The sequence below is a fragment of the Haliotis asinina genome, chromosome 7 (genome assembly GCF_037392515.1).
Source record: "Haliotis asinina isolate JCU_RB_2024 chromosome 7, JCU_Hal_asi_v2, whole genome shotgun sequence".
NCBI classification, from domain to species: domain Eukaryota; kingdom Metazoa; phylum Mollusca; class Gastropoda; order Lepetellida; family Haliotidae; genus Haliotis; species Haliotis asinina.
Genome location: NC_090286.1, coordinates 9,785,843 through 9,813,253, shown reverse-complemented (window position 1 = coordinate 9,813,253; position 27,411 = coordinate 9,785,843). Strand labels below are relative to the sequence as shown.

General features: G+C 36.8%; 1 protein-coding gene across 1 annotated transcript; it reads right to left on the bottom strand.

The window, feature by feature from the left end:
- Nucleotides 1-229: 229 nt before the first annotated feature.
- LOC137291273 (transmembrane protein 65-like) lies at nucleotides 230-27,406 on the bottom strand. Its single transcript, XM_067822575.1, has 7 exons — nucleotides 27,064-27,406; nucleotides 12,473-12,517; nucleotides 6,370-6,437; nucleotides 4,014-4,068; nucleotides 3,343-3,385; nucleotides 2,178-2,283; nucleotides 230-879 (listed from the first exon to the last, which is right to left on the bottom strand). The coding sequence occupies exons 1-7, from the start codon at nucleotides 27,326-27,328 to the stop codon at nucleotides 742-744; spliced, it is 720 nt and encodes a 239-aa protein (XP_067678676.1). The 5' UTR covers nucleotides 27,329-27,406; the 3' UTR covers nucleotides 230-741.
- Nucleotides 27,407-27,411: the final 5 nt, after the last annotated feature.

Here is a 27,411-nt window from a genome sequence, read left to right as displayed (position 1 = left end):
CCCTTAACTCATTCCTGGGATTACAACTGGGGCAAGGAACTTTGGTATCTGTTTAGTATGGTGAGTAGTCTAATTCAGTGATAAACTGAATGCAAATTTTGTCTACTGTCTGGAGAGAGGTTTTAAAAGTACTAGATCATAAAGTGATGTTTGAGCACTGTCCACGGACAGTTAATTTTAAAATACCTCAGTTGACTAAATTATGTCATAGTAAGCATGGCAACATATAAAAAGCTAAAAAGGTAATCAAAAAGAACAAAACAACAGAAGCTAATATCATACTGGAGGCAGATCTGGTACAAATCCTTTCCTTTTCGAATACTGACTGTGTATCATCATCATCATCATCATCATCATCATCATCATCATCATCATCACTGGCTACATGACTGAATGGTGTGACACATTTACCTCCCTTTGTTAACATGGCAGACAACCTGCATGATAAGCCATAAATACATATGTAATGTGTACATTTATATAAAACAAAAATACTATCTTCATTCTCCCTTTAAGTGAATGACTCCACTGACATATTGTTAAGTCAGAAATGAAACATCGTTTCCAGTTTTTCAATTCTTTCAGTTTCATTTCACAACAGTATGCAAAACTAATTTTCTGCAGTAAAGAGCTAAAGGTCTCATGTTCACAAACCAGTGTTGGTATCAGGCCTGTGAGTATTGCTGTTCCAACAGATGGTTGTGAATGCTGCAAAATGGAGAGATGCTATTTCCCTATCCACTACTTCTCACTAAGCTTTTTCAAGGACTCTGTTGACTCAGTTTCTGATTTTTCTTCTGTCTCTTTCTCATCATCGTGGAAGAACAACAATGGGAACATTCCAATCAAACAGCCTAATGAAATACCAACAATCTTGCCCTGAAACAAAATAAGTTTTAGAGATAATCATCAAGTCATTTCCAAAGACTGGATGACTTAAAATAACATGCCTACATACAACAAAGATGGATTTGTTGACTTGTGGACTGTGTGTTTGCCTGGAATGTGTCAGGGCTGAAGTTCGTAGTGCTGGGAATTAGTTAAAATCTGATAATTACGGACTGGTTCATTACAAGTGTTCAATCATCAAAAATAATTTGAAGTGTACGATCCGATACTCATGTTTCAAACAGTTCAAAATTAACATTGAGGTGTTCAACCAGTGAACAATATTCCCCTGTAGAATGGTATCATGCTACAAAACCAACAGTAGCCCGTGCTAACTATACACAGAGAGGCCAACCCCAGATTGTTGCAAATAGTACTTTCAACGTTCATGATTAGCCGTTTGACCATAAATTACTAGTCAACTAAATAAACAAATCATGATGGATACTGAGAAAAAATTAGTGATATTACGGTCACGTGGTTTCCATTGGACTAAATGTGTCAAATCTTAAAGGTATTCAAATCAGCTTCGCTAAACTTCTTTTTGTTACTTGCAATCAATCCAGTTCAAATATGTCGTTAAATTTGATGAATGGAAGGTACGTGAAGTCTGAAAATGTATTTCATTGTTGAAAATGTATGTTTTTGTCTATATATCAGAATTTTAATACATTTTATACAAATTTCGTAGGATTTCTAGTGGAATCGTATTGGCGTAGTTCGAAGTTAAAATTCGTAGCAAGTACATACATCAAACAGCCACAACAATAGCCATGCACATGTCTCTATATATGCAATAACATGTGACTTTAATGTTAAAGACCATTTTACCTCACCTCACCACCAAACCCAATTTCCAATTACCACCAAACACATCACAAGTACAATATCACCATCAAATGCTTTGCACAAAACAAACAAAATATTCCAGCAATTATTGTTTTGCTACAGAATACATATACCTCAGCCATTTGTGAATGCATGCTTAATCACACATTTTAAAAAGTCATCTGTAGAGATATATAAAGTGAGTGAGTGAGTATGTTTGATCATTACTTCACCAATTGATTAATTAATTCATTGAGGATACTCCCTACATAAATATGTCATCACTCATCTTTGATGTCAGCTTCTCTCAGACTTTTATGGCGAGTTCCTTCTCTAATATTTATTGATAATCAATCAATACCTAATTAACGATTATTGATCAAATAGATCTATATCCACAGCCAGCCCTACAAAATGCACATGAGTAAAAACAGGACAGAAACGTAAGGGGAATAACTCACAAAACTTGACGTGAGTCTCGTGGACTTCATGTCGAGTTGTGGGGGTGTGAGAGGAGGTGCTCTCACACCAGCTGCTGCAGCTAGCCTCTCAACATAAGATGCAGATCTGGGAAGAAAATCAAAAGCACACTTAATGAAGATACTTCCAAGAGACCAGAATAATTTGTCAAGGCTCATATAACTGTGAACATCATGTTAAGATGAACATGGTAGAACCGATTATCTGGTTTACAACAGACTGAAATCACAAAGCAGCCAAAAGTCTGCCCTAACACAACTTCTACATCTCTAATACACCAGAAACTCAATAATATGGATCAGAGCTTCAACTAAATACTATGAGGACTGCACAGTATTAAAAGGAATACCCGGAGATTGCTAGGGGTGGGTATATTATGAGAATATTCACATTGCAATATATTGCAAAAATATTTTTTCACAAAATGACTCATAATCGAGTTAATGCTTGATTTAGAAAGCAAAAACAAAACACAAGTCGCTATGCTTGATTAAGCTTTAATAAAAAAAACTTTAAATCATGTCAAAATAAAGAAAAGAAAGAAAAGAACAATTTAACATCAACACAGTGGTTACTAGTTTGAACCAGTTTCTCTATTCTCAAAAAAGCTCCAAGATTTTAGACAGCAAATTGACCGGATCAGGATAAATTAGAAATCACTGAGTAAATATTTATAACATTGAGATCCAAAACATTGCAAAAGACTTCAACGAAAATTATGAACAAAACTTCAAACCAAACTTAAGTTGATATCTGGTGTCAAACACAGAAATACCCTAAGACTTCTGAGTGTTACGAAGCTTTCCGAACGCATGTAGAAAACATAAGTTCAGGGACTTACACTGTAGAAAATAGGATTGACATGCACAATTTGTGTCACTTACTTTAAAATGCTTCAGGTCCCAATATACTGCAATACAGTAAAGCAATATGGGTATCTGAACTGCAATATATTGCCAGTTTATTTTCCTACATCCAGCCTTAATTACAATCATCACCATCATCACGGCCAATATGAAACAGAAGCCACAGGACTGCAGAGGCGTCGCCTATTTGTGGGGTCGCTTTATAGACCGCAAGATATGATAAATAGTAAGTATGCAAGTAAACATATCTGGAGCTCTGCTGTAACAGAGCCTCACTTACCCGAGTCCAACAACATCCGAGATTAAGTTCCCCAACCCAGCAGCTGAAACAAAGGCCAAGCATCAACAATATCTATCAAAATGCAGAGGCTAGAGACAACTAAATTATGCTGAGGATAAGAAATATTTTTTCTAGTGCTCACTGACTAGTTGCCAACAATTGTGAAAGTTTTCAGTGTTTATCTTTAGCTACTAACTGAAAATGAATAAAATGGATATATTGCCAAAGTATTCTGCACTGAAGCTTTAATACAATCATACGTATCATGATACAGGTTGGTGATACGATACATATCATGACACTAAAAGCTTTCATTCTAACACCATCCGTAAAACACCTTAATATCAAAACAAAGAAATGGTAGAAATCTTGACAGATATCGTAGTTCAGTAATATTCAAAGTTAAAGATCATGTATCATGGCCGATTTGACATACAGTGTGTCTTATTGGGAATCACAGCAATGTAAAACTTTGTATCGATGAACTGTTATACCACTAGTATCGTATCACGAACCCAGTATATGGCAACACCCCTATTATCATAGCATGCCAGCTTAGAGTGCTCAGGCTGCTAGTACTAGCTAGCCAAGAGTTGTCTCTCTCAGTCTGTCAGAAATTAAACAAACCTTATTGCAAATGGCTGACAGTTGTCTGTTGATGCCACACATACCTGCCATTGTAGATATTCCTAACACAGTCCCAAGCGTGCTGTCAATGTACTCCCCCTGGAAAAACACATAAACACCATGTACAAACCTGTTTCATCATAATCATTAATATCTAGGTTAGAATCAGTCTTCAGCAAACCATGCTTGCATTAAAAATGACCATAATGAACTAGTGGTCAGCCTCGTTGACTTAGTTCATATATGTCCTTGTATTCCAATAGCACAGATTGATGCTCGTGACATCAACCAGTTCATTTTCTGGCCCACTTTAAACAGCTGTTTTTGTTTCAGTTCATATCACTGAGAATTAAGTTCCAAGACTGGGAATTTATAATACAAGGTAAAGTAAAATTTACATTGACTCTCTTTTTGTAAAAAATAATGGTTTTGCATGTACACTGTGTATAAACATCCCAACACAAGTGATAATAACACATTACAAAACAGTAGAAAGAGACAGTCGAGAGAAACACAAAATCAGTGTTGTCATCAACATTGCAACTGTCAAAATATCATAAATGAATGACAAAAATGATTAAACACTATCCCCAAAGAGTCAGTTTCCTTACGAGGCATTGCCACAGACAATTTACAAAGTCCATACAAATTTCATATCTTTTCTCAGTTTCTCAAATGTTATTTGAGCTTCAGGTTCATTTGTATGTAAAGGTCAAAGCGCTGATTAAAGACACATTTCCTAACCATTCTGCATGGGTTATTTATTGATGTAAAACACAGATACAATGCATTCAAGAGACAACCTTGGGCAAAAGAACTTCCCCCCATTCTGTCCTGCTTAACGCTCTGTGATCATTAACCCGTCAATATTCTGGCAAAGATTACACCACACTTTGATTTTCGCAATTAGAAGCTTCACAGCACTAGCAATTTGCATAAGTAACTGATTACAAATTTAGACTAGCAATGAAAATGCAAAAATATTCAAAGAAATGCCAAAATGGTTGTAGACGCAATACCTTTCCTTGTCATTCCAATCTACCGCCACTTAATTCTGCTACACATACATTTTCATGAACCTTTCATGAAACAGAGCTTTCATGAGTACAGTAATCAGGATTGTACATAAACAAGCACCAGATTTCAGGGCCCTCACTTAAAAGAAAATGATCTATGGACTAAAAGAGTGTGGCAGCCATATTTCAGGTTTTCAAATCTCTCTTTTTCTGCCATGCTTTCAACACAATGAACCAAAAACATGCAAAAATGAAAAAAGAATGATTGAAGTAGAAATCTTTTTAAAAAAATGTCGTATCTGGTAAAAGGCAACAATTAAAGGATCTGGAAGGATGGAACATATCTTTAGCAATGTGTATTGTTCCTGGCTTTACAAAGAAAAAATAAATTTCAGAAAAAAGGTTTAGGTAAAATTATTGGTAAAACAAGGTGCTTTCATTCAAATTTGTTTCAGAATTCTACAAGCACATACACGAAAATAAACAAGAAGTGTATTGAAAGAGTAATGGAATGCACTGATCTCTTTAAATGAAACACAGCCATTGGTAGTTCATTCTTTCCTTGCTATGATTAAAACAATGGCATTTAGAAAGTGGTCAAATGTAACATATCTTATATTTGGGATTACACTTTCTTAGTAAAGTAAAAATTCTAGTAACTTATTTTCCCTTGCTATCCCATATTTCTCTCAGTATGATTGCAACAAAATGGTATGACAATCATTCATTTTTTTCATGCTGTTGATCACTGGATTGTCTTGTCCAGACTCGATTATTTACAGACCAGCACCATATTGCTAGAATATTGTGGTGTTTAACTAGAAACAACCAAATGTTTATTGTTTAACACTGCACTCAGAAATTCTCAGGCTAAATGAAAGTGGTCTGTAAATCAGTAAGTGCTTTTGGGGGGGGGGGGGGGGGAGTAAGTTTATGTTCTGGTATGTTAAATGGCATCTCAGAAGGATGCCGTATCAGTGATGATGATGATGATGATGATGATGATGATGGAGCTGCTTACTTGATAAAAATACCAACAGCTGTACCAGACTGTCACACTGAACAAATACAGATGCTCAGTTATAAGTCAAAACCAGCTTCATTTATTACTATTCCAAGAACAGCATCACCTAGTTCCCTCTAGTGATGAGGCTAGTATCATCCTCAGCACCCCTGGCAATGTGTTGGCTTGAATCACAACCATAAAATCTGGGATCTGAAGAGGCTGACTGCAGCAACGTATTCCCTTGACAAAGGAGGTCGACAAAATGAGAGTAAAATAGCCTCGTTGTAATTGCCAGAAGACAGCGTTAATAATTACACGGCCTTATCACAGCTGATGTGAACACCTGATTGGATATTGATTGGAACCCTGTAGACTTACGCAGACGATCATGATGAAGTTGTCAAAGAAGCCGAACCCGATGAATGGAAGGGCATTATGGAAAGCCACTGAAACAAAATGAAAAGTAATAGGTTTCAGCCACACAAATATGTCATTCTTTCATCCTTGCTAAACATTTTATGACATTAGTGACTAACAGGGGTTCAAAAATTCCATCGCCCGATGTGCGGGACAAGCAAGTTTCATTTCGGGCAATCTTAGGGTATCTTACTTGTCTGTGGACTACTAGATAATTTCCACTTATGGTTTCAAACTGCAAATACACATGGATTTCATTTCATATCTACTTGCCCTGTGGCAAGTGGCTTTTAAAAAATAATTTGAACCCCTGACTAAACAGTGATAAAAAGTGACACATCTTTTAGTGAAACTGGGACACTTCAGCATAATCAGACAATGCTTTAACCACTAGGCTACCCCACCAAGTAATGGAGGTCTGGAAAGGGGGAAATATTGTGTAAGTATTTTGTTGAAGATTTTTAAACATACAGATATTGCACGTTTAAAACATTTTTTTCCCATATTCAGTGTTATTTTGCTTAACATGATATTTTCAAGTGGGTGACAATTGTGTTGAACTAGGAGTGGTGTGATTAGCTTCCTGCAAACAGAACAGGAAATGAAAAGATAAGATAGTCATTTTGTTTTTTTCATTTTGCTCCTAAGGCCAGAATGTACATGTGGGCAAGAATAACTGTACATAGCCTATTTTGATAAAAGATGTATCAGGCAAATATAGAAGTCTTGAAGATCTAAGTTAGAAATAGTCTTCAGCAGCCCATGCTTGTCATAAGAGGCAACACGTGAGATTGGATGGTCACTGGGTTGACACGTCATTGTATCCAAACTGATCGATTGATCACAGGATTGTCTGGTCCAGATTCAATTATTTACCGACAGCCGCCACACACCTGGAATACTGCTGAGTCCAGCATTAAACAACAACCAACCAACCAACCATCCAACCAAACAGCCATCATCTGATATTCATACATTGACGTGGTGCGGTGTTAAGGAAAATCTCATCAATGATTCATCATGGCTTTATCTTTTATAGCATCTACAAACATAACCTCTGAATTTGCAGCTGTTACATTACAATCATTTGTCCTTTCAGCTCTCTCAGGAAATGGATTTACCAGTTGTCATATGGGAAGTTTTTATTGACGCTCCGTTTATGATTACCTAAACCTCCGAAAATACAATCAATAATTCATGACTGTCATCCTGCCTGATGTAATTGTATGAACAGCTCCCGATGGTGTCAATACAAACCTATTAACTTGATTTGTCAGCACGATGTTCGGTTGCACCAGCAATTTTTTGCAACAATTTTTGTGCGAATATTGTCATTTATCAAGAAATTTCTTTCCATCATGGTTTCCAGTTTGCATTAGCAGGTGTCAACAGTGTTTTGATACAATTATATCATTTCATCTTGTTTTCGTTAAGCAATAGTGTCCAAATATTTAAAAAAACTTCGGATACATATTGTTCAAAGGTGAAATACTGTTTTTCAGGCATGATTCATTAGGGCCTTGGTAACTTGGTAAAAATACAGAAATACAAATATTTTCAGACATGAAGAAAAAACACATTTACAGCTGTTTAAAACATTTTCAGAGATTACAGTCTCACATGGCATCATAAGGAGTTACAATATGATCTGGTTTGGCCATAAGCAAGAGAGTGCATGAATGAGAGAATTCAGTTTTTCCACTTTGTTGTTGAACTCTTCATTCAGCAATGTTCAGCAATATGATGGCAGGCAGATTGGACAGTTCATGTAACGATAACCAGTCACTTACAGCTTACATAAACTTAGTGATTTGCCTTTTAGTGTTAAATGTAGTTCACTATAGGCATGCAATCATAGGGCCAGAAATTTGTCAGGCTTCCTGCAGTAAAATATTCAGATATTCAAGTTTTGGGTTGTTTTGTCACAGTTGAAAACTGGACTGACAAGTTTATATCCTGCCGGGTAAGTCTTCTGGGAGTTTTACACACTGCAATACGATAAGTACAGGTTGTTGAAGACAATTCTGGCCTAGATGTTCACAGGGTTCTGAACAGTTTTGGGGCTTTTTTTGTTTGTTTATAAACAGCTTATCATATTTGCTGCCAGAAATTCTGAAGTCATGCAGCCTAAGATGTTTACAACCTTATTCAAACCAAGGATGAGTGAGTGAGTGAGTTTAGTTTCACACCACACTCAGCCATATTCCAGCCATATGGCGGCCATCAATAAATAATCAAGTCTGAACCTGACAATCCAGAGATCAACAGCAAGAGCATTGATCTGCACAATTGGGAAACAACATATGACAGCCAGTCAGCAAGCCTGACCACCTGATCCTGTTTGTCACCTCTTACGACAAACAGAATCGCCTTTTATGGCAAGCATGGGTTGCTGAAGGCCTTTTCTACCCAGGACCTTCACAAACCAAAAAACATCACTGTGAGAAATTGTGATTTGAACCTACCACCAGATCTTCCTGGCTACCCAAGCTCCACAACTCTTCATAGCATCCAAATATTCTACATTACCTTAATTGCATAGAATCAGAACATATCTACTCATACAGATAGAAAATCCCAAAATTAAAATGGAATTGTGGACAATTGACGTCAAAATGTAGTGTGAGTTGTCTGCTTGTACATTTGTGTGATTGGTTTCCATATTGATCTTATCATCTGGACACCTTCAATATAGATTTTCCTGAGTGTATGACATCCATTTCTTCCTTTTCAGTCACAGCAAAGCAGAATTCCCTTCTCATCTCAAACAGATCCAGCGGACAAAGTCATTAGAAACATCCACATAATCCTAACAAAGCTGAAAGTTAGAGACTAGAGCTAGCCTGAGAAAGGTCCGTGATTTGCGTTCTTGCATTGTAATCTGGATAAAACATTCTAGGGCAATTGTCTTCCCACATCTGCGTAATTGGATTGCTCAAGTCTCCCAAACATGAAAATAAATTCAGACAGAATGTCAATACTTCGTTGTCGCCACCAACAGCAGATTTACATGAGATGACCAGACGCTGTTATCACATTTTGTTAGAACTGATGCAAACTGGAATTACTGCCCTGGCATACATTTTTCTACAATATGGCTTACAGTCTATAATTATCTAGATTTTCAATTCATCTGTTACTTAAAGTATCACCAGTTCTTATGATTAATCTTCAGAACCAGCGAATCAACATGAAGATAACAAAATAGTTAACAGCCATTTTATCTATATGCAGCTTGATAAACACACTTATGAACTGGAACAAATCACAATTTGTTTACAATGTCTACTTGGCTGACCAGTGCATGTTTAGTTAAATCAACAGCTTCATAAAAGTATGCTTACCATTACATGGCTTTGTTCTCATACATGTAATGAAAGAACATAATCAATATTTTACATAACTGTCAAATTTTAAACAAATGATGCATATAGGAGTGAGTGAGTGAGTGAGTGAGTGAGTGAGTGAGTGAGTGAGTGAGTGAGTTAAATCAACACCTTCATAAAAGTATGCTTACTATTACATGGCTTTGTTCTCATACATGTATTGAAAGAACATAATCGATATTTTACATACCTGTCAAATTTTAAACAAATGATGCATATAGGAGTGAGTGAGTGAGTGAGTGAGTGAGTGAGTATGGATTTCGAAACATTCAGCCATAGATCATTTAAAGGGCCACTGATACAGGACGATTAATGCTTCTCACCAACGGTGTAATTACGAAACCAAGCTGCAAGTTGCCAGCACCTGCTCCCTCAACAGTGACGGATACATTCCTGAACAAGAAAATAGCTGGGCATTGTTGCTATGACTTTAGTTCATTTTAAATTTTATAATTGCATCTTAATTCAAGAAACTAATTACGATCAAAAAACAAAATGATTTTTCAGTCCTAGCAGTTCTTACCAATGGCAGATGATGAACTTTCAAAGTGTTTTCATTTGTTTTCATACTAATGAGACCCGTGAAGGTCCTGTGTAGAATAGGCCTTCAGCAACCCATGCTTGCCATGAAAGGTGACTCAGCTTGTCTTAAGAGGCAGCTAACGGGATCGGGTGGTCAGACTCACTGACTTGGTTGACACATGTCATTGGTTCCCAATTGCGCAGATCGATGCCCATGCTGTTGATCACTGGATTGTCTGGTCTAGACTTGATTACTTACAGACCACCACCATATAGCTGGAATATTGCTGAGTGCGGCGTAAAACTCAACTCACTCACTCATAATAATGAAGTAAAAATGACTTCATCTTTGCCGATCAAACTATACTTATAGTATCGATTGTGCATATGGATGGCACAGCAGAGGCCACAAACCAGTCATGAGTTCTAGGAGTTCGGGCACTCAAGGGAGGAAAAACAATCCCAAAGGCAACAACCAGTCTCTCCATCAGTGCCCCTTTAAAAGTTTTGGAAATAATTTACAAATAATGAAAAACCCTGACATATTGACAAAAAAAAGCCTGACGCAAGGATCATGTCCTCACAGCCAATTTTCACAACAATTAATTTAATTATTGGTTTAAGTCACTTTTCACAATATTCCAGCAATATCATTACACGAGACACAGGAGTGGGCTTCACTCAATGTACCCAAGTGGGAATTGAACCCAGGTCTTCGGTGCGATGGAAACACTTTAGCCACTAGGCTACCCAAATACTCAAGTGGGTTTTGTTTATATCTACAGTGCACTCTGTCCACCTTGGACTCTTTCTCGGACTGCTGTAAATAACTTACAGTCCCGAGGTAATCTTTCTTTAAAGGAAATTTCTGTGTAACCCAGATTGCTAATTCAGACTTTTAGTCTGAACATCAAAAAGTAATTTCAGTCAACAGGCTAGGACTTCAAAGGATTTCCGCAGTAAATCTGTGAGACTGCACTCTGATCTATTCATCTAGAACTCTTATGCATGCTTTTTCCAAACCTGGGATATTAAAGTATTCAAACCCTACCAATTTAATTTTTAAATTTTTTTGCAGAAGTAAGAACTAATAGCACATTTATCAATATGTAATTGTTTATTCAATCATGACTGAACTCTTGCAGCCATCATGTTGGCTTTCTCTGTCAGAACCGCTGATGTCCATTGGTGCCAGGGAAAATGACGGCATTTGATATTTTATTCATACCTCTAAACAAGTAGGATCAGCGCTAGAATTCAAGGGTTGGTCGAGTAATTGGATCCACAACATTTTCTTCATTTATGCCTCAAGACCAAAGTCTGTTCAGTTTGTGTATTGTGTGAATAACTTTTGACTATTTTTATCACATTACATTATTTTATGCCAGATATTATTGTGATGATAATACAATTTTCAAATTTATAATTTTTAATAATATTCCCCATATTTCAGATAGTCAGATTATGAATCATATTAGTCAGTGCTGATGAACAGCCAGTGTACACCACAAACTGAACAGTCACATAATGACGTCTGCCAGATGTCTCACTCTGATCAGACATCTGGTTTTCTGCATTAGGATCCTCTGTCTGACTAAGTGCCTACATCAGCTCATTCAGCTTCCAGTCAGGTTCAGTTCAGTTAATCAAAGCATTAAACCGACATAGATAAAGATTTGTTCAAAACCATGGGAAATTGAGAGGTCTGTCAATAATTTTCGGAGCTGCAAGCTGAATCAAGTGATGCTGATGGTGGGTAATTTCAGAGGTGGATACAACTTTTTGAGAACTTAAAAAAGGAGGGGTGTACACTTCATTTTGATGAGAGTTTCAGTGGTCATACAACAAATTTTCAGCACAAAAGCAGGTGTCTACACACCCTCTTCCCCACCCATCCCCCACCCCCGAATCTGCTTCTGGGTACCTCTATGGGAATATTAAAATATTGACAGAATTATTTCGCAGCATGAATGAACAGAGTTCATCAAGCGGTTAAACTCGGATTTGTTCAAATGTTTGGTTAACATTCTGTGCATGGTTCCAATTAGTCATTTACATTAAGCATAAATGACAACTTGCTCATCCATAGGACATGAAGTATAATGTTAGAACAACACAGAGACAGCTGGTAGCAGCTGTCGATGACACACACTTACAGAGGCGCAGCTGCATTGATGTTGGCGGCACAGGTGGGTCGAGACCTGAAGCAGAGCAAATCAAATGTAACATTAAACAGAACCATATATAAGGCAAACACTCCATGTGAGATATATTTCAAAATTAATGTCACATCAGTTTGACAATTATTAATTTCAACAGTTTTTACTGGTAACATAAAGAACCTGTAAAGTAATGAAATTGTGTTGTGTACTCTATAACATGTAATAATTACTTCGATTTACAGGATCATTATTTGTCTTGTCAAGAATTTGGTCTAGTTAATACTGTAAACCATGAAATTTATGTGAGCATTTACTATGCATCTGTGCTCTTCTCGCATTATTCAAATGATGCAGTTCAGTCTGACCATGTTTGAGAACTTAATGAATAAAATCTCTGGCCATCTTTCCTGTCTTCAGGTTAGCATTCATCATAACTATACAGAATACAAACAACAGTTTAAACATCTCTCATATAATCAACTTACAAATGAGCACTGATACCCATGATACTAATTGGTATCCACTGAATTTATTCATCGGCAAATTACTAGAATGTAACAATAGCGAAAGTGTTGACACTACACATTACACCAATACAGGTCACCTCTTCATTGAAGGTATCTCAAGTCACATGCAGTTATCACTAGTTAAGATCACTGGTCATTGTTTCAAGATCCTCTAGCACTTAAACCAGACAGGACATTCTCCAGCCACATAGAACTGTTTTGCGATCTTTGCTCACCTTTGAAGTTTTTCAGGTCGGAATATGTTTATAAACCTTGCCAAAAGACAAGCAGTAGCTACCAATCACGTGATCAAACATGATAGCATAATCAAAACATTGCCAGCTCCTTTCCATTCATTGCTTAACAAGCTCTATTCAGGTTATTTAGTAAATAACAAGTGTCAAAAGAAAATAAACATAAAAGATTCCAGGTGTAACACTTTATCAACAAAGATTTCTCAGCTCGATTTAATTTTGAGACGCATTTTAAACTAGACCAATGCACCAATGCATTAATTTCAAATTTTACTGAATTACTTTCATCCCTCAGCACGCACAACAAATCTATGGGAATAAAAAAGCGCAACTGTTGGGAGCATGGCTTTCACAATCACTTGTAAATGTCAAAAACATGTGTACAAAAACATAAAATTCAACACACCATGGCACTGATTTTAACTCTTTACTCAAGACAAAACAAGTTCACACGCCCTTGTTATGATGACTTATGTTTTGAAACTATTAAGTTACTTGCACTGGGTGCAATCTGTTGGTAAATTTTACTTGCCCCAGCTAAAATCTACTTCCAAGGGTGGATCCTCTCAATGATGAAATTGCACCCTGATATCATTAGACATTTACTAGAAGCACATTTCTGTATCACATAACCTTGAGGAAAATATGAACAATTGTGTCACAGGAACTGGACATGAAACAGATGACCCTGTCAACCACAAATAGTGCCAGGATGTTTATGACAACAGAATGGAGATTTTATACACTGAATAATCATGATAATCGACAACAGTGCGTCCTATCAAACCTGGTCCTTGGTACTTAACCATGTTAACAAATTCACCCCTTGTGTGAACAGCCATGGGCTAGAGACAGAATTGGTCTGCATGTATCAATACAAATAGCTGTGGCACCTCTAGCTCTGCTGTTGTTTCTATAAACGATTTTGATGCTGACTGGTCTCTCTGTAATTGTTTTCAGGAGTGTTGCAGAGATGTGGTATTAGGAAAACAAAGGGTTTGAGGAACTGGTCGGTAAACACATTCTGCTGACTTCTTGGACAGAGTAATTGTAAAAATGTACAAAATATAATTAATATTTTCAAAATATACTTAATAGATTATGACCATAACCAAGTACTTGAAAACCATCTCCATGTCTGTAGCTAAAGCCAGTAAAGTGTTGAACAATTGAAATAAAAATGTCCCAATGCAGTGTTAAATTCACTAACTTTCCAAACTTGCCATGTCTTTTGTACTATTTTCAACCTGAACCTGAACTTTCTCAGCCAATCAGAATTATGGAACATCAGCGCTTATGGTCCTTTGGTCACTTCTATATACAGATCGGAGGGATTTCCATTATAATTTGTTTCCCGTGGTGAAGAGACAATAAACAAGACTAAATGTTCAACTAATTTTACTGCTTAGTGTGCTTTTAACGTATGACTACAACCACTAGTGTCTTAGCCAACTAATTGTATGTGATTTTTACCGCTACACTGAACTGATAGTGTTTGAGATTACTGGTACAAGGCATATCTATCAGTAAACAGTAAAATATCAGTAATTACCAGTAAACGGAAACACTGCAATGTGATATGTGATGGACTTGAAGATGTCACGTTCTATCTCAGTATTAACAAGTCCAGATCCAGAGACAAGGAAAAGACATAGCTTCGTTAAATGAGAAGATGCTGAATGCATTGTTAAAAGAGAAGCTGTTGAAAGTATTGTTAAAAGAGAAGATGTTGAAAGTATTGTTAAAAGAGAAGATGTTGAATGCACTGTTAAATGAGAAGATGTTGAATGCATTGTTAAATGAGAAGATGTTGAATGCCCTGTTAAAAGACAGTACAGTGGAAGCCCTCAAAAAAACGGTATCCCCCAATCCAGCATGCTCTCAATATCGGCACTAGAATTTGGTCCTGGCAGAAACTAGTTAATTAATGATCATTTGCACACCCTCTAATCCAGCGTCAGCCTTCTCTGTACTTCGGCACAAAAAAGACCGTCCACTTGTCTGTTTGACTCACAAAACTGGCATCCACCATCTTGACTCTACTGTTGATAAGCTGAATGTGTATTAACAACACTTTGGATTACAGTAAAGTACGGTGGATAAAGCATAAGTAGGCGAGGTAAATTGGTGAGTTGCATGTGTCACTTGGTAAATTAAATTAACTGGCGTCTCCCAATTTGTCAGTTGCTCGCTGTGTCAAGATGGCTTTGAAGACTAGCAGAATGTGTATTACAACACAGTGGATTACGGTGGAGTATGGTTAAGGATTACGCCTGAGAAAGTGAGGTAAATTGGTCAAGCGTATAAAACTAATTTTGAAGAAAAATTCAATTCTAAAACAAAACAGCACATGGAATATCATTGTCAGGTTCAAAAGGGAAATGTTCGCTAAACTGGCACACTCGCTATAATGGCATATTTCGCCAATCCCAACAATTGCTAGTTTAGAAGGCTTCCACCGTATGTAGTTTGAAGAGAAGATGTTAAAATTAAATGGATTGTTCAAGAGAATACATCGAATGTATTGTTAAAAGACAATAAGTTGAATGCACTGTTAAAAGAGAAGATGTTGAATGCATTGTTAAAAGAGAAGATGTTGAGTGGAAGGTTAAAATACAACATATTATATGCATTGATAAAAGAGAAGATGTTGAGTGCACTGTCTAAATAAATTTTGAATGCACTGGGAAAAGACAAAGCTTTAAGTAAGCAAAAATGAACTTCCATGTTGGAACAAATTCAGTTTTGTTTGGAATCCAAGATCACAACCTACAGACTTTAGAAGTACAGTTCCCTCCAACCCTTTACATAGTGTAATAAAATACACGTTTGCCCTGAACTATTTTAATGTTAAAGCACCAGGACATATTTCATTTCTAAGATGCCAAATCAATACTTACAATTATTCTAGGGCAGAAAACAAACAGAAAGGTGATGGACTTGATGATTTAACTTAATAATCCTTATCCAAATCAGCATTACTGGGATCATCTGTCTGCCCCGATATGCTAAAATGCATTATTACAAAAAAATAAACGACAACCATTTGAAGTTGATTTACATTAGGGTTAAACATCTTCCTGTTGTTATTTACATTAAATTTAAGATTATCTTAAACCATCTGGGACAATATGACAATTCTACTTCCAGTGTAAGTTTGATCAGTACATCGAGATGAAGCAGACTTGTCACATGACATTTGATGGATGCACTGTGCGACTTTGGACATAGGCTCAGTTCAGCTTAACATGCTACTTGCTGTTTAATTGCGATTCCAGCTGAGACATTTTCCACCTGCAACATTGGTGAACTAAAGCAACAGCAAAGCAAGACATGGTATAATACTGAGCAAGATGCATTGTAGAAAAAGTTAGAGGCAATGAAAAATCATGTGCGCGAAGGGTACGTTTACAAGAGGATTACATTTTAGAGAGCAGACTGGAATGGCGTAGCGATGTCAATACATTGTGATGTGTTGCAACAGGATACTTTATCGCTTCAGATACATACTGTCTCAGAGGCATGGAACTTTCAGCAAAGCATCTTACAGAGAGTGATACTGTAGTGCACTGAGTATTAAAAGTTTCTAGTGTACTTCATGGTGTGTATGAATCTTCAAACCTTTTGTAGAACTTAAAAGCTATGAATCATATTTCACTTTTGAAATTCTGACTGGTAGTACTGACTGATAGGACTGTGTATTGGCAGATCAATTGTTATGTAATATTTTGCAATTCATATATCCATATTGCGAAATGTGATGCAACATATTGGCATCTACAGTGTCTGTCAGCAAGTGACACTGACTGTACATGCATATCCTATTTCATATATACTCTGGACCATAATATAAGCAATGATTCACATAATAGAAACTGTAAAATCAGTTTGGGTAAATTTTAAACAAAAAGGAGGCATTGGCTTTGAACGACAGACTGTCTAGATTTCAATGCAAACCACACAGAGTCACAAATATTTCGGGTCTCATTTGAAAAGTGCATTGCAGTTTACCAGTTGTGTTTCCTCCAGACCACAAAAAGGGCAGGGTGAAGTTTCTACAGAAAAGGGCACCCTAGTTTGAAAAGGGCACAACCACGATAAAAACCAAAACAAAATGATCAGATTGAGCCTCATGTATTATTAAAGTACAGTCTCCTTGCTTTTTTCTCAGGAAGCTTTTCACAGCAGCTTCCCAGTCGAAGTCATTGTGACTGTCAGTGTTTAGGCTGATCATAAGATGCTTGTTACAGTTGCTAACTTTCAGTCTGTTCCTGTGCTCCGTCACAACTAGCAAGTACTGGACAGGGCACGGTAAAAAAGGGCAGGGCACCAGAAGAAAAGGGCGCAGCGCCCTTCTAAAATGCTCTGGAGGAAACAATACCAGTATACTGATAATGTTCACTCCTACTGACGAATAAAGTCTTTTAATTTTACTTGATGGATTAAATATTGAAAACCCTAATGATGACAGTAGCTAAATATCTGGAAGTTTCATGTATTGGTCAAAGAGATTGAGTGAGTTTGGTTTTATGGCACACTCAGCAATATTTCAGCTGTATGGCAGCGGTCTGTGAATAAGAGTCTGGACCAGGCATGATCCAGTGATCAACAGCATGAACACCAATCTATGCAACCAGGATATGCTGACATGTGTCAACAAAGCCAGTCTGACCACCAAATCCTGTTAGTCGCCTTTTATGACAAGCATGGGTTGCTAAAGACCAATTCTAACCCAGATCTTCACAGGTTTGGTCAAAGGGTTGCCCTGTATAAAAGATTCCAGGTAGACATTAAGTCATGTAAAAAAACAAGACCCTGTCCAAAGAAACCTACATATAAAATATGAACAAATCAACGCAAAATCGTTTTTAGTGCTAAGAGAATTCAGTGGAACAGAGCCCAATGTTAAAACATCATATCTAATTTTATTCTCAGTTTGTGTGCACATGCATGTTTTCTGTTCATGTTCAAAATCTACATGTCTACAACCCAGAACAATCAAACATTCATCGGTTCAACCACTCCACTGATACAAAAATGCCAACGATAAATGAGAAAAAACATAAAGATAAAGTACATGTTGCTAATTCTACAAGCATGTCCACCATCCTCATAGCATGATGCAAATTCGTTACCATTAGATTTGACACCACCTGAAAACATAGTAATTAGTACTGAATAATATTCTCACAACACCAAAAACAGAAGAGCAGATTTTCTGAACAAAAATTAAATGAAATGAAACATGAAAATTTGTTTAATCAATGAAGACATTCAAGATCTTGAAATCAAGTATTGGTGTTATAAGAATTTCGGTCAATGAACATGATGAAGCATAAATCACTAAATGAGGTTAACCTGAATGTGAACTACAATTTTTCAGCCACTTGAGAGAGCTATGCCTTATCTGTAGTAACATGCTACGTGTCATATATCCTATTTCCTGAGTTTCATTGTGATGTACAGAATTTAAAGGAGGTCAGTGCATTTCACAAGGAAAAATATACAGTAATCAGAATAGACACTGCCTCACATTGATTGACACAGCTTTGCATGATTGACACAGCTTCACATTTATTGACACAGCTTTGCACTGGACGGTACAGCTTAGCATTGATCAACACAGTTTCACAGTTATTGACACAGCTCTGTATAGATCGACAGCTTCGCATTAACTGATACAGCTTTGCATTGATCAAGACAGCTTTACATTCGACACCATTTCGCATTACTCGACACAGCTTCACATTGATGAGCACCTCTTGGCATTGATCAAGACAGTTTCACATTCATCGACACAGCAATGCATTGATCAATACAGCTTTGCATTGATCAAGACAGTTTCACATTCATCGACACAGCAATGCATTGATCAATACAGCTTTGCATTGATCAAGACAGTTTCACATTCGATTCGACACAGCAATGCATTGATCAATACAGCTTTGCATTGATCACACATTCACATCAATGGAAACAGCTTTACAAATTACAACATTGTGCACAGCTTTTCAAGAAACACCACTTCAAACAAAGAGACCAAACTGCACCTTGATCATGTTGACCAACACAGGCAGGCATAAGGTTTACTGTCTCACATAGAGACACACAGTTATATATGAATGGGCATAGCTTCACATCTGTCATCAGCTCCACACAGACCGATATCAATTAACACAGCTTCACATCAGCTGACAAATGTTTACAGCAGTCAGCACTGTCTAACATTGATCAACACAGCTTCATGTAAGTCCTTATAGCTTTATGTAGACAGTTTCATGTCAACTGTCACTGCCACAAAAAGTTCCCTAAATTCTAAAAAGAATCACCTCAACAGACAATTAAGTTACAGCAGTCAACACAGTTTAACACTGATCAACACAGCTTTATTTAAGTCCTCCTAGCTTTACATATATAGACACAATTTCATGTCAACTGCTAGTGCCTCAAAGAGTTCCCTAAATTCTCAAAAGAATCACCTCTAAAGCAAATCTACCTAAACAATTCCTATGTACACTAAAGGAGATTTCTCATCCATTGCATACATTTTAACTTGTTTCAAAGGTTATTTGTATTTTCTTTCAACAGATCCAATACAGAGTAAAAAGGTTTAAAGCTAAGTTTGACACATTTTCCCTGAAAGTAATGCTTAAATCTGATTTCAAGAAAGTAAGGCCTAAAAAAATTGAAGTGTAGAAGTGAGCACAGCTCACAAACCCCCACTTCCCACTTTATGCCATGGAAATGACTGATCTTGATATATATGACAAGTGCCAGCACCTCACAACTTTCTCCTTGCTTCTAAACTTTATATATACAGGTTACATAATAGTTTAGCCATGTACTGATTAACTAAGTCATGATGCCATGGAAACAGCAACAAAACAAAATTCTGAAAAAAAAATCAAAATAGCAAAAAGCACATCAATGGATAATGATTAACATGAACATGACATTTGGTGAACCTTAGTATCTAACCTTTAACATATTCCAGACAAAATCATCGAGCACATCTGTCATTAAGTCATGTTTCCATGGAAACAAATTTTGTTTTGTTTTGGGAACAGCACAAAACAAAATTTGTTTCCATCGAAACAGCAAACACACCGCCCACCCACCCCACCACACCCCCAAAATAATTCTGAAAAAAAACCTCCAAAAATAGCAAATGGCACAACAATGGATAATGCTCGACATGTCTGTGATGTTTGATGAACCTAGCATGTAAACTTTAAAAGATATGCCCCATACAAAACACATTCGGCGCTAAGTCGTGTTTCCATGGAAACAGCGACAAAAAGATTTCTCAAAAACTTCAAAATAGGCATATCTATGGGTAATGATAAACGTGTGTGAAGTTTGGAGAACCTAGTATGTAAACTTTAACTTTTGCTCTGGACAAAGTTTCAGGACAGGCAGAAGGAAAGATGGAAGGGTGAAAGGGCAAAATGAGAGTGCCATCTTTCCTTGCCCAACTATCATGTTTGCTTAACTCAGTATTCTGGATATCTGTCTTATTTCACTCACAGTGGAATTGTGGCAGCCCTAATGTGTACTTACTGTGTACGTACTAGCTATTATAGCTACATCAACTCTAGAACTGCCTTAACAGTACAATAAAGGCAAGCACCCTTTGACTTTTACACGCAATTTCCAACACAATGCTCATCAGAAGGTTATAGTGCTGGGAACTCAATGGTCAAAATGGTCTTGCCCGTAAGGTAACTGAATCCAGGGACGTGGTCAATCTTTAACATTTGGGTAACTGGAAGAATGCTTTGACTTTCAAAGAGTGGATGCAGTTTAGCTACACACTCCTGCTTGAAGTCACGATTACTTCACCATTTCTCTCCCATTTTGCAATTAAGAAGTTCACAAAGGAGTTCAATAATCAATATTCAAAGACAACCACACAAATCTAATTCCAATCACCAGTTGCTACATACAGACGTAACCGTGCACCAGCTGGATGCCTTGCTGGCTGGAAATACTTTCCTGTCCTCTACTGTCAAGCATGAAGGGTTCTCCTGAACATAACCTTTTCAGTGAAGCAGTCTCTCCGTCAAGAATTCACTTGAGATTAAAACCGTCTCTATTTAGAAATACTCCTGTGCTCATGTCAAGATTTTGTATTTGCGTAATGTGCAATTATTAGTTGATTCAATATTAGCTGTAGTATGAAAGGAAATTGGTTGAAATCCCACCTGATGATTGGTTCATTACAATCTTCAAAAATATTCGGTTAGCATCATTTATCGAAATATTCCTGGTTATGCTTGTCAATGCACAAAAAAATTTTAAAATGTGGTTCTTTCAGGGGGTTGCAAACTGCACAAGATGCATTAGCAAATTTCTTATCTTTAAAGAGTGACAAGTATGTTAAGAACATAAATTTCCTGGTGCCTTTAACATAAATCAGTCATGACTTTGAATGAGCTCAGAGTTCTTATGAAATGTTATGGACAAAGCCAACCTTGTGAAAAATATTGTTAATGCAAACAAGTATTCCAAATTTTTTTTGTTTTCAATTACGAGAAAACATAATCGACTGCTTGGTCGTTTAGACACCACGATCAATCTTAAATCATTTTAATAAATCACATTATTTCTTTACTGAATAACAAAAATCAATAAAATAAGTTTTTCAACCATTCCAATATGTCATCCATTGTTAATCATTCACTACACAACAAAATGACCAGCCTTATATACAGTAACAGGCACTACTTGTTCATATATATTTCAACAAGCTTTGCATGTGAACATGTACTAGACACAGGTCAGCTTTAGTTCCTAAACCAAGCCCTGAAATGACCCAGACACATTCATTGGCTCATGTTTCACATTAATTATCTTGACAAAGAAAGAAGTCAAATTTAATGAATTCTGGGTTCAGTGCAAGTAATCACCATCCATCACAAGTAAATGAGCTTAATACATTCTACAGAAACACAGCCTATTGTTGGAAGCACACAGCAATCAACTTAAATGAGTTTAACATCAAGCACACACAAGAACATCCTGTCATGCTGCGTGTGGGCATCGAGTCTAAAGCTAAACAAGTGAGCTATCACTGCCATGGACATGATGCATCTTTACAGCTGTTTTACCTCGATTACCCTAACAATTAAACATTTGTATCCAGGAAGAGGAAGGCCTGCTGGGTAATGTCCTTCCTGCTCGAACCATTTGTGTAATGGAGTCAGAAGTGTTGGCAATTGGTAGAAACCTCCACATTAATTCCAGCTTCAGGCTGTTGAAATAGATTTCTCATCTCTCATGACCAGTCAGGTTCTAAATTTAATCCTCCAACTGACATGAGTGTTATTTATAAGCATTTAAATAGCAACCTGACAAGTAAAATTTCAATTTTGTCTTGAATTCCAACTTTTTCCATGCACCGTGAAATTCAGAGTGATGGATTGTTAATGGCTTCATCATCTTGATCATTATTATAACCATCATTGTCTGGTATCTTTTGATGATTTTTATCAACAGAATATGTTCTGATGGTTCAATTTGTTGGTCGTTTACTCCTAATCAGGTCAGGCTTACAGGTCACAGCAGATTCAACCTATAAAGTTGAAAAATAATGCGATAAAAAAAAGCCAGCAAAATCGAAGTTCAAAGGATTCACTAATTTTCCCCCAGCGCTGGGGAAAAAAGTGGTTTCAACAGCTATGGTGTGCTGCACCAATACGCATGCACTGTGAAAAGGTTCACAGAGCTTGAGACAGAATATCTGGTCGGAGTATGAGGTCATGACCAGTAGTCTAATCTTGGTTGTGTACACAAACAAATAAATATTCTACTCGTTACCTCAGAACAACATGTTGATTGTGATAAGCAGCCTCTATCATGGTTCGTGGCCGGAAAGGCTAAAAGCGTGATGCTTCTCAGTTCAATGTGTGTAGCCCTCACACTACTTTTAGTGCAATGTTATGGCTAAATGAACATGGCGCACCTCATTCAGAGGCTCTGACAAATTACAAAGAAAATAGGATTAACGTGGACACTCTTTAATTTTGGCACATGTAACAATATTAGTAATACAATATTTTCACCTCTGTTCTTCATTTAAGATTTCAATGAATTCAACGTAAAATTGTCATCATCTATGGTCAATCACATTTCTGCCAGTCTGTCTTCGAGTTGAAGACAATTTGAGAAGTTCAGACACTGTGCCACCTTGATGATCTTGTAGTGGTCTCAGAAAATCCACCCCAAACTTTACAGTTTATGTCAAATTTGGCAGACTCCCATTAAACATAAGAATCCACATCAACATGTTGTCCTTTTGGCATTAACACGCATCTACTGAGACAATCAAACTATCTCATGTTTTACATTAATATGACTATGAACAACATCCTATGGCACACCCTTGATTACAGTCCATAAAACAATTATTTGACAGAATTGTTTTTTCTGAAGTATGATGAAAATAAATCCCCTGGCATTTTATGTTTAGTTGGTGAGGAATTCAGTTATCTTTTTAAATGTATATAGCTCTTGTTGAGCCAATTAACTAATGCTACATACTTAAGAAGGTCATGTCACCTGTCAATTTTGCTTTTGATGTTTAAGCATAGCTAATGATTATCACCATTTACCTCTCACTTGTATAAATTATTACGTAAATACTAAATATCATCATGGTGCATGTTTATGTCTATGTACATTGGTTAATATTGTATATTCTTTGTTCTTGTGCCACCAATGGTGATTTATGAGAATAATGAAGTTGAAGTTGAAGTATAAAGTAAAAAAAAGCGAAGAATATAACCATTCTTTGAAAAGAATTCTCTCTATTTCCGACATGGGTTATGCTTCCTGGCACTTTATCTTTAGCTTTGGCAGAACTTCCCTAATTAGCTCTCCCGGGAAAACTGAACTACACATTTTAGCCTTCCCGGAATATCTGAAAAATAAGTTTAGCCTTACCGGTACGACACCTCTGTCACAGAGAAAACTCAATCTGGTTTATTGACATATGTCTGTCTGCCTGTCTGCTAATCACAATATGGAATACACAACTTCAATCATTGACCACATGCAATTTGAAATTAACACATATCAGGCTTATACACCATAAAATGAGAGTCGGCTAAGTCTATCGGTAAATGAGCCAGCCAATAAAAAGATTTCTTTAAACATGAGTGTGCACCCAACAGCTCTGACTGGGTTTAGTATCCCAGCTTCTCCATTTCAAGTGTAGTATACCCAAGTACAAAATATTGCACTTTTCATTTGCAACTGTACGCTTATGATTTTGTTAAAATTTTTATGCATAATCAGCAATGCATAGTATAATATATGTCATGAATAAATGATATTTGTGTTTTAATTATGTTTGATTTTTGGGTTGCATGTGACCTTTAACCTGAAGTTAAAAGGCATTAGAAACTCGATTAACATGAATATATTCTTCATAAACAAGGCTTTGGCTACATCTTGCTCCTTCATAACATGTTCATAACAGCTAATTTTTGGAGCAAGACTTAGTTCTGAAGAGTCATTTAAAGAACTTTAATCAGCAGTAGTAACCACATCCTCGATATCTCCAGGGTATACATTCCGATAAGTCTCCACTATACCCTGGACGCATCTACGCCTCTGCCAGATAAATTTATTACCTCCCTTGACTGTCTTTTGATCCAATCAGGTGTCTACGCTGGGAAGTTGAGCGACTCACTTTCGTTTTTTGAATTATCTAAGCGATTATACTTGGCAACAGAAACCATGCAGAGGTTCTTTAGAAGAGGTAAAAGGTGTTCTTGCATATGTTGTTTTAAAGTTTCGGACCTGTCAATTTGTTTGTATGATTTCCCTAAAATCTGGGACGCACTGCGAACAAACCTTCGCAGCTGCGACCGCTACTTTTGTTGACACTGGCAAGCTTGGTTATAACAGCGGCCTAGCTGATTGGCTACTGTGAGAAGGCGGAGCCAGCAAAGGGAGGTAATAAATTTATCGAGCAGAGCCGTAGATGCGTCCAGGGTATAGTGGAGACTTATCGGAACGTATACCCTGGAGATATCGAGGATGTAGTAAGCACTACACCCAAGACCATCACCAGCCAATATTTCAAAGTATATTGATATTGATATTCAATGATATTGTTTCCTTTACTGTAAAAGATGACAAGTTGACAACACATTTTGTGAAACTTTGCAAAACTGCATTCCAAGAAAGTTAATCAAACAAACCAGATGTTCATTTATTAGAAAATACAAAACAATACTTTGAAAAGGAATTCACAGGAGTGTGTGTTCAAAATTAAAAGATAAAACTGAACTAATAACACAATCAATAACACGTATTGATCATGATTAATGCAAAAATGAATAAAAATCTTAGATGTTCTCCTACAAAACTAAAATGCTCAAACTCCACAACAAAAGTAAAGGGTGCCTCTGATAATTGGACATGACAACAACAAATGGCATGCGACCACCACATTCAGTGTTATAACATGATTAGTCGGCTCGGCACTGCTGACTGTTCAAACTTCGATGGAATAGGCTGTAATCATGCATACAGCTAGTAGCTGTCGTTAATAACAGTACGCATCATGCCTATCTATGTATCAATCTCATTACAATGGTTATACAACCTTCTCATCATCTGTGAAAACAAGCAGCTTTACTGTTACAGTAATCAGCTCCCAATTTAGCTTGGTGCTATTTAGACTGCTAATCAGCAGGATTCAGCTACCATTAATCAAACTACAGAGGCAAAATGGGAAAAATATGCATAGAAAATTTCCAACATATTTCACTTTTTAAGTTGCTTTTGATTAGGTATGAGACTGTGACATAAGGCAGAACTTACTCAAAGGCATATACATAGGTGAGTAAATTACTAAAATAGTCACATATTTGAAGGCAGTGGGTAATGGAAAATGGAATACCCACTCAACATTCATAATACACACTCCAGAACAACACAGTGGGTACAGTACCCACATGAACTAAATTTCTTCTTTAGGTCTGATCAGTCCACACAGAGACTTCATTAACTTGTCTAAAGACAAGCCAGGTCAAAGTCTGGCCATGTAAGCTTGGCTAACAACATTGCATACAATAACACTAAAGCCTAATGAAAATGATGCTAAGAGCAAAAGTATGGGATAGGAGCATCTGAAGTTAATACTATAATAATAGTCTGAACTGTCAATCCCGCTATCTTCAACAACCCCAAGAAATGACATAAAGACTGCACTTATAAGTAACGTGTTTAACATGCAAACTCGCTTTACAACTTTGTCTAAAGACACTAGAAACACTAAGTCATACATTCAGAATACATCACACCTAGATTAACATTATTCATATTTTTTAGTAACATGTTGCTTAGAATGTTATCTAACAAGGCACCTGGACAATACATGAAATACAAGTACCTCGGCTCAATACAAAGCACATACTTGCACACCAACAGAGACATTCAAGAAAGCAACATAAATATTATTAGTTAGTGCATCTGATAAGATAACAGTAACCTTCTCATCACAATCTTTTGAAAAGCATGATGTGTCAAACTTATCTGATATGAAGATTGTTCAAAGTAATCTTTATTGTTACACTACAATTGTATGGTTCATAGTATTTAAGAACACATCTCTACATTGTTAATTTCAATTTTCCAGTTTAACTGAATAGCTCACAACAAATGTAGGGTTGGGACGTGGGTATTTGGTTGCTCTGGTCGCGTGCGTATTTGGAACACCTGAAGTGTTTTGTTGTTTTTTCTGCTGGGAAACGATTGATGGTGTAACCTTCAATACTTAATTGTAACAAAAGCGAAAATAAATATACATCACCTAGAGTTCTGACTCTTTCTTCTTCGAACTGTGTTATCTCACTCAGAAGAATGTTTCTTTGATCTTGATTTAAAGAATATATTAGGTCCCGAGCACTCTGGTGGTCGTAGAACGTCGGCTTGTAACCACTGTGGGCCAACTTGGGAAGAGAAACGTTCACTTTCGGCACTGTTAACATTTGTATCCTTGCGAATTTCAGAAAATGAGTTCGCCGTGAAGCAAGAGCAACACACCTCAAACACATGTTCGCTGTCAAGGAAGACATCGCGAAAAAGATTCCTATGTGCGTTGGGTGAATCGATATGCAGTGTCTGCTGTTCTATCTGCTAAAGCACCACACACACACAC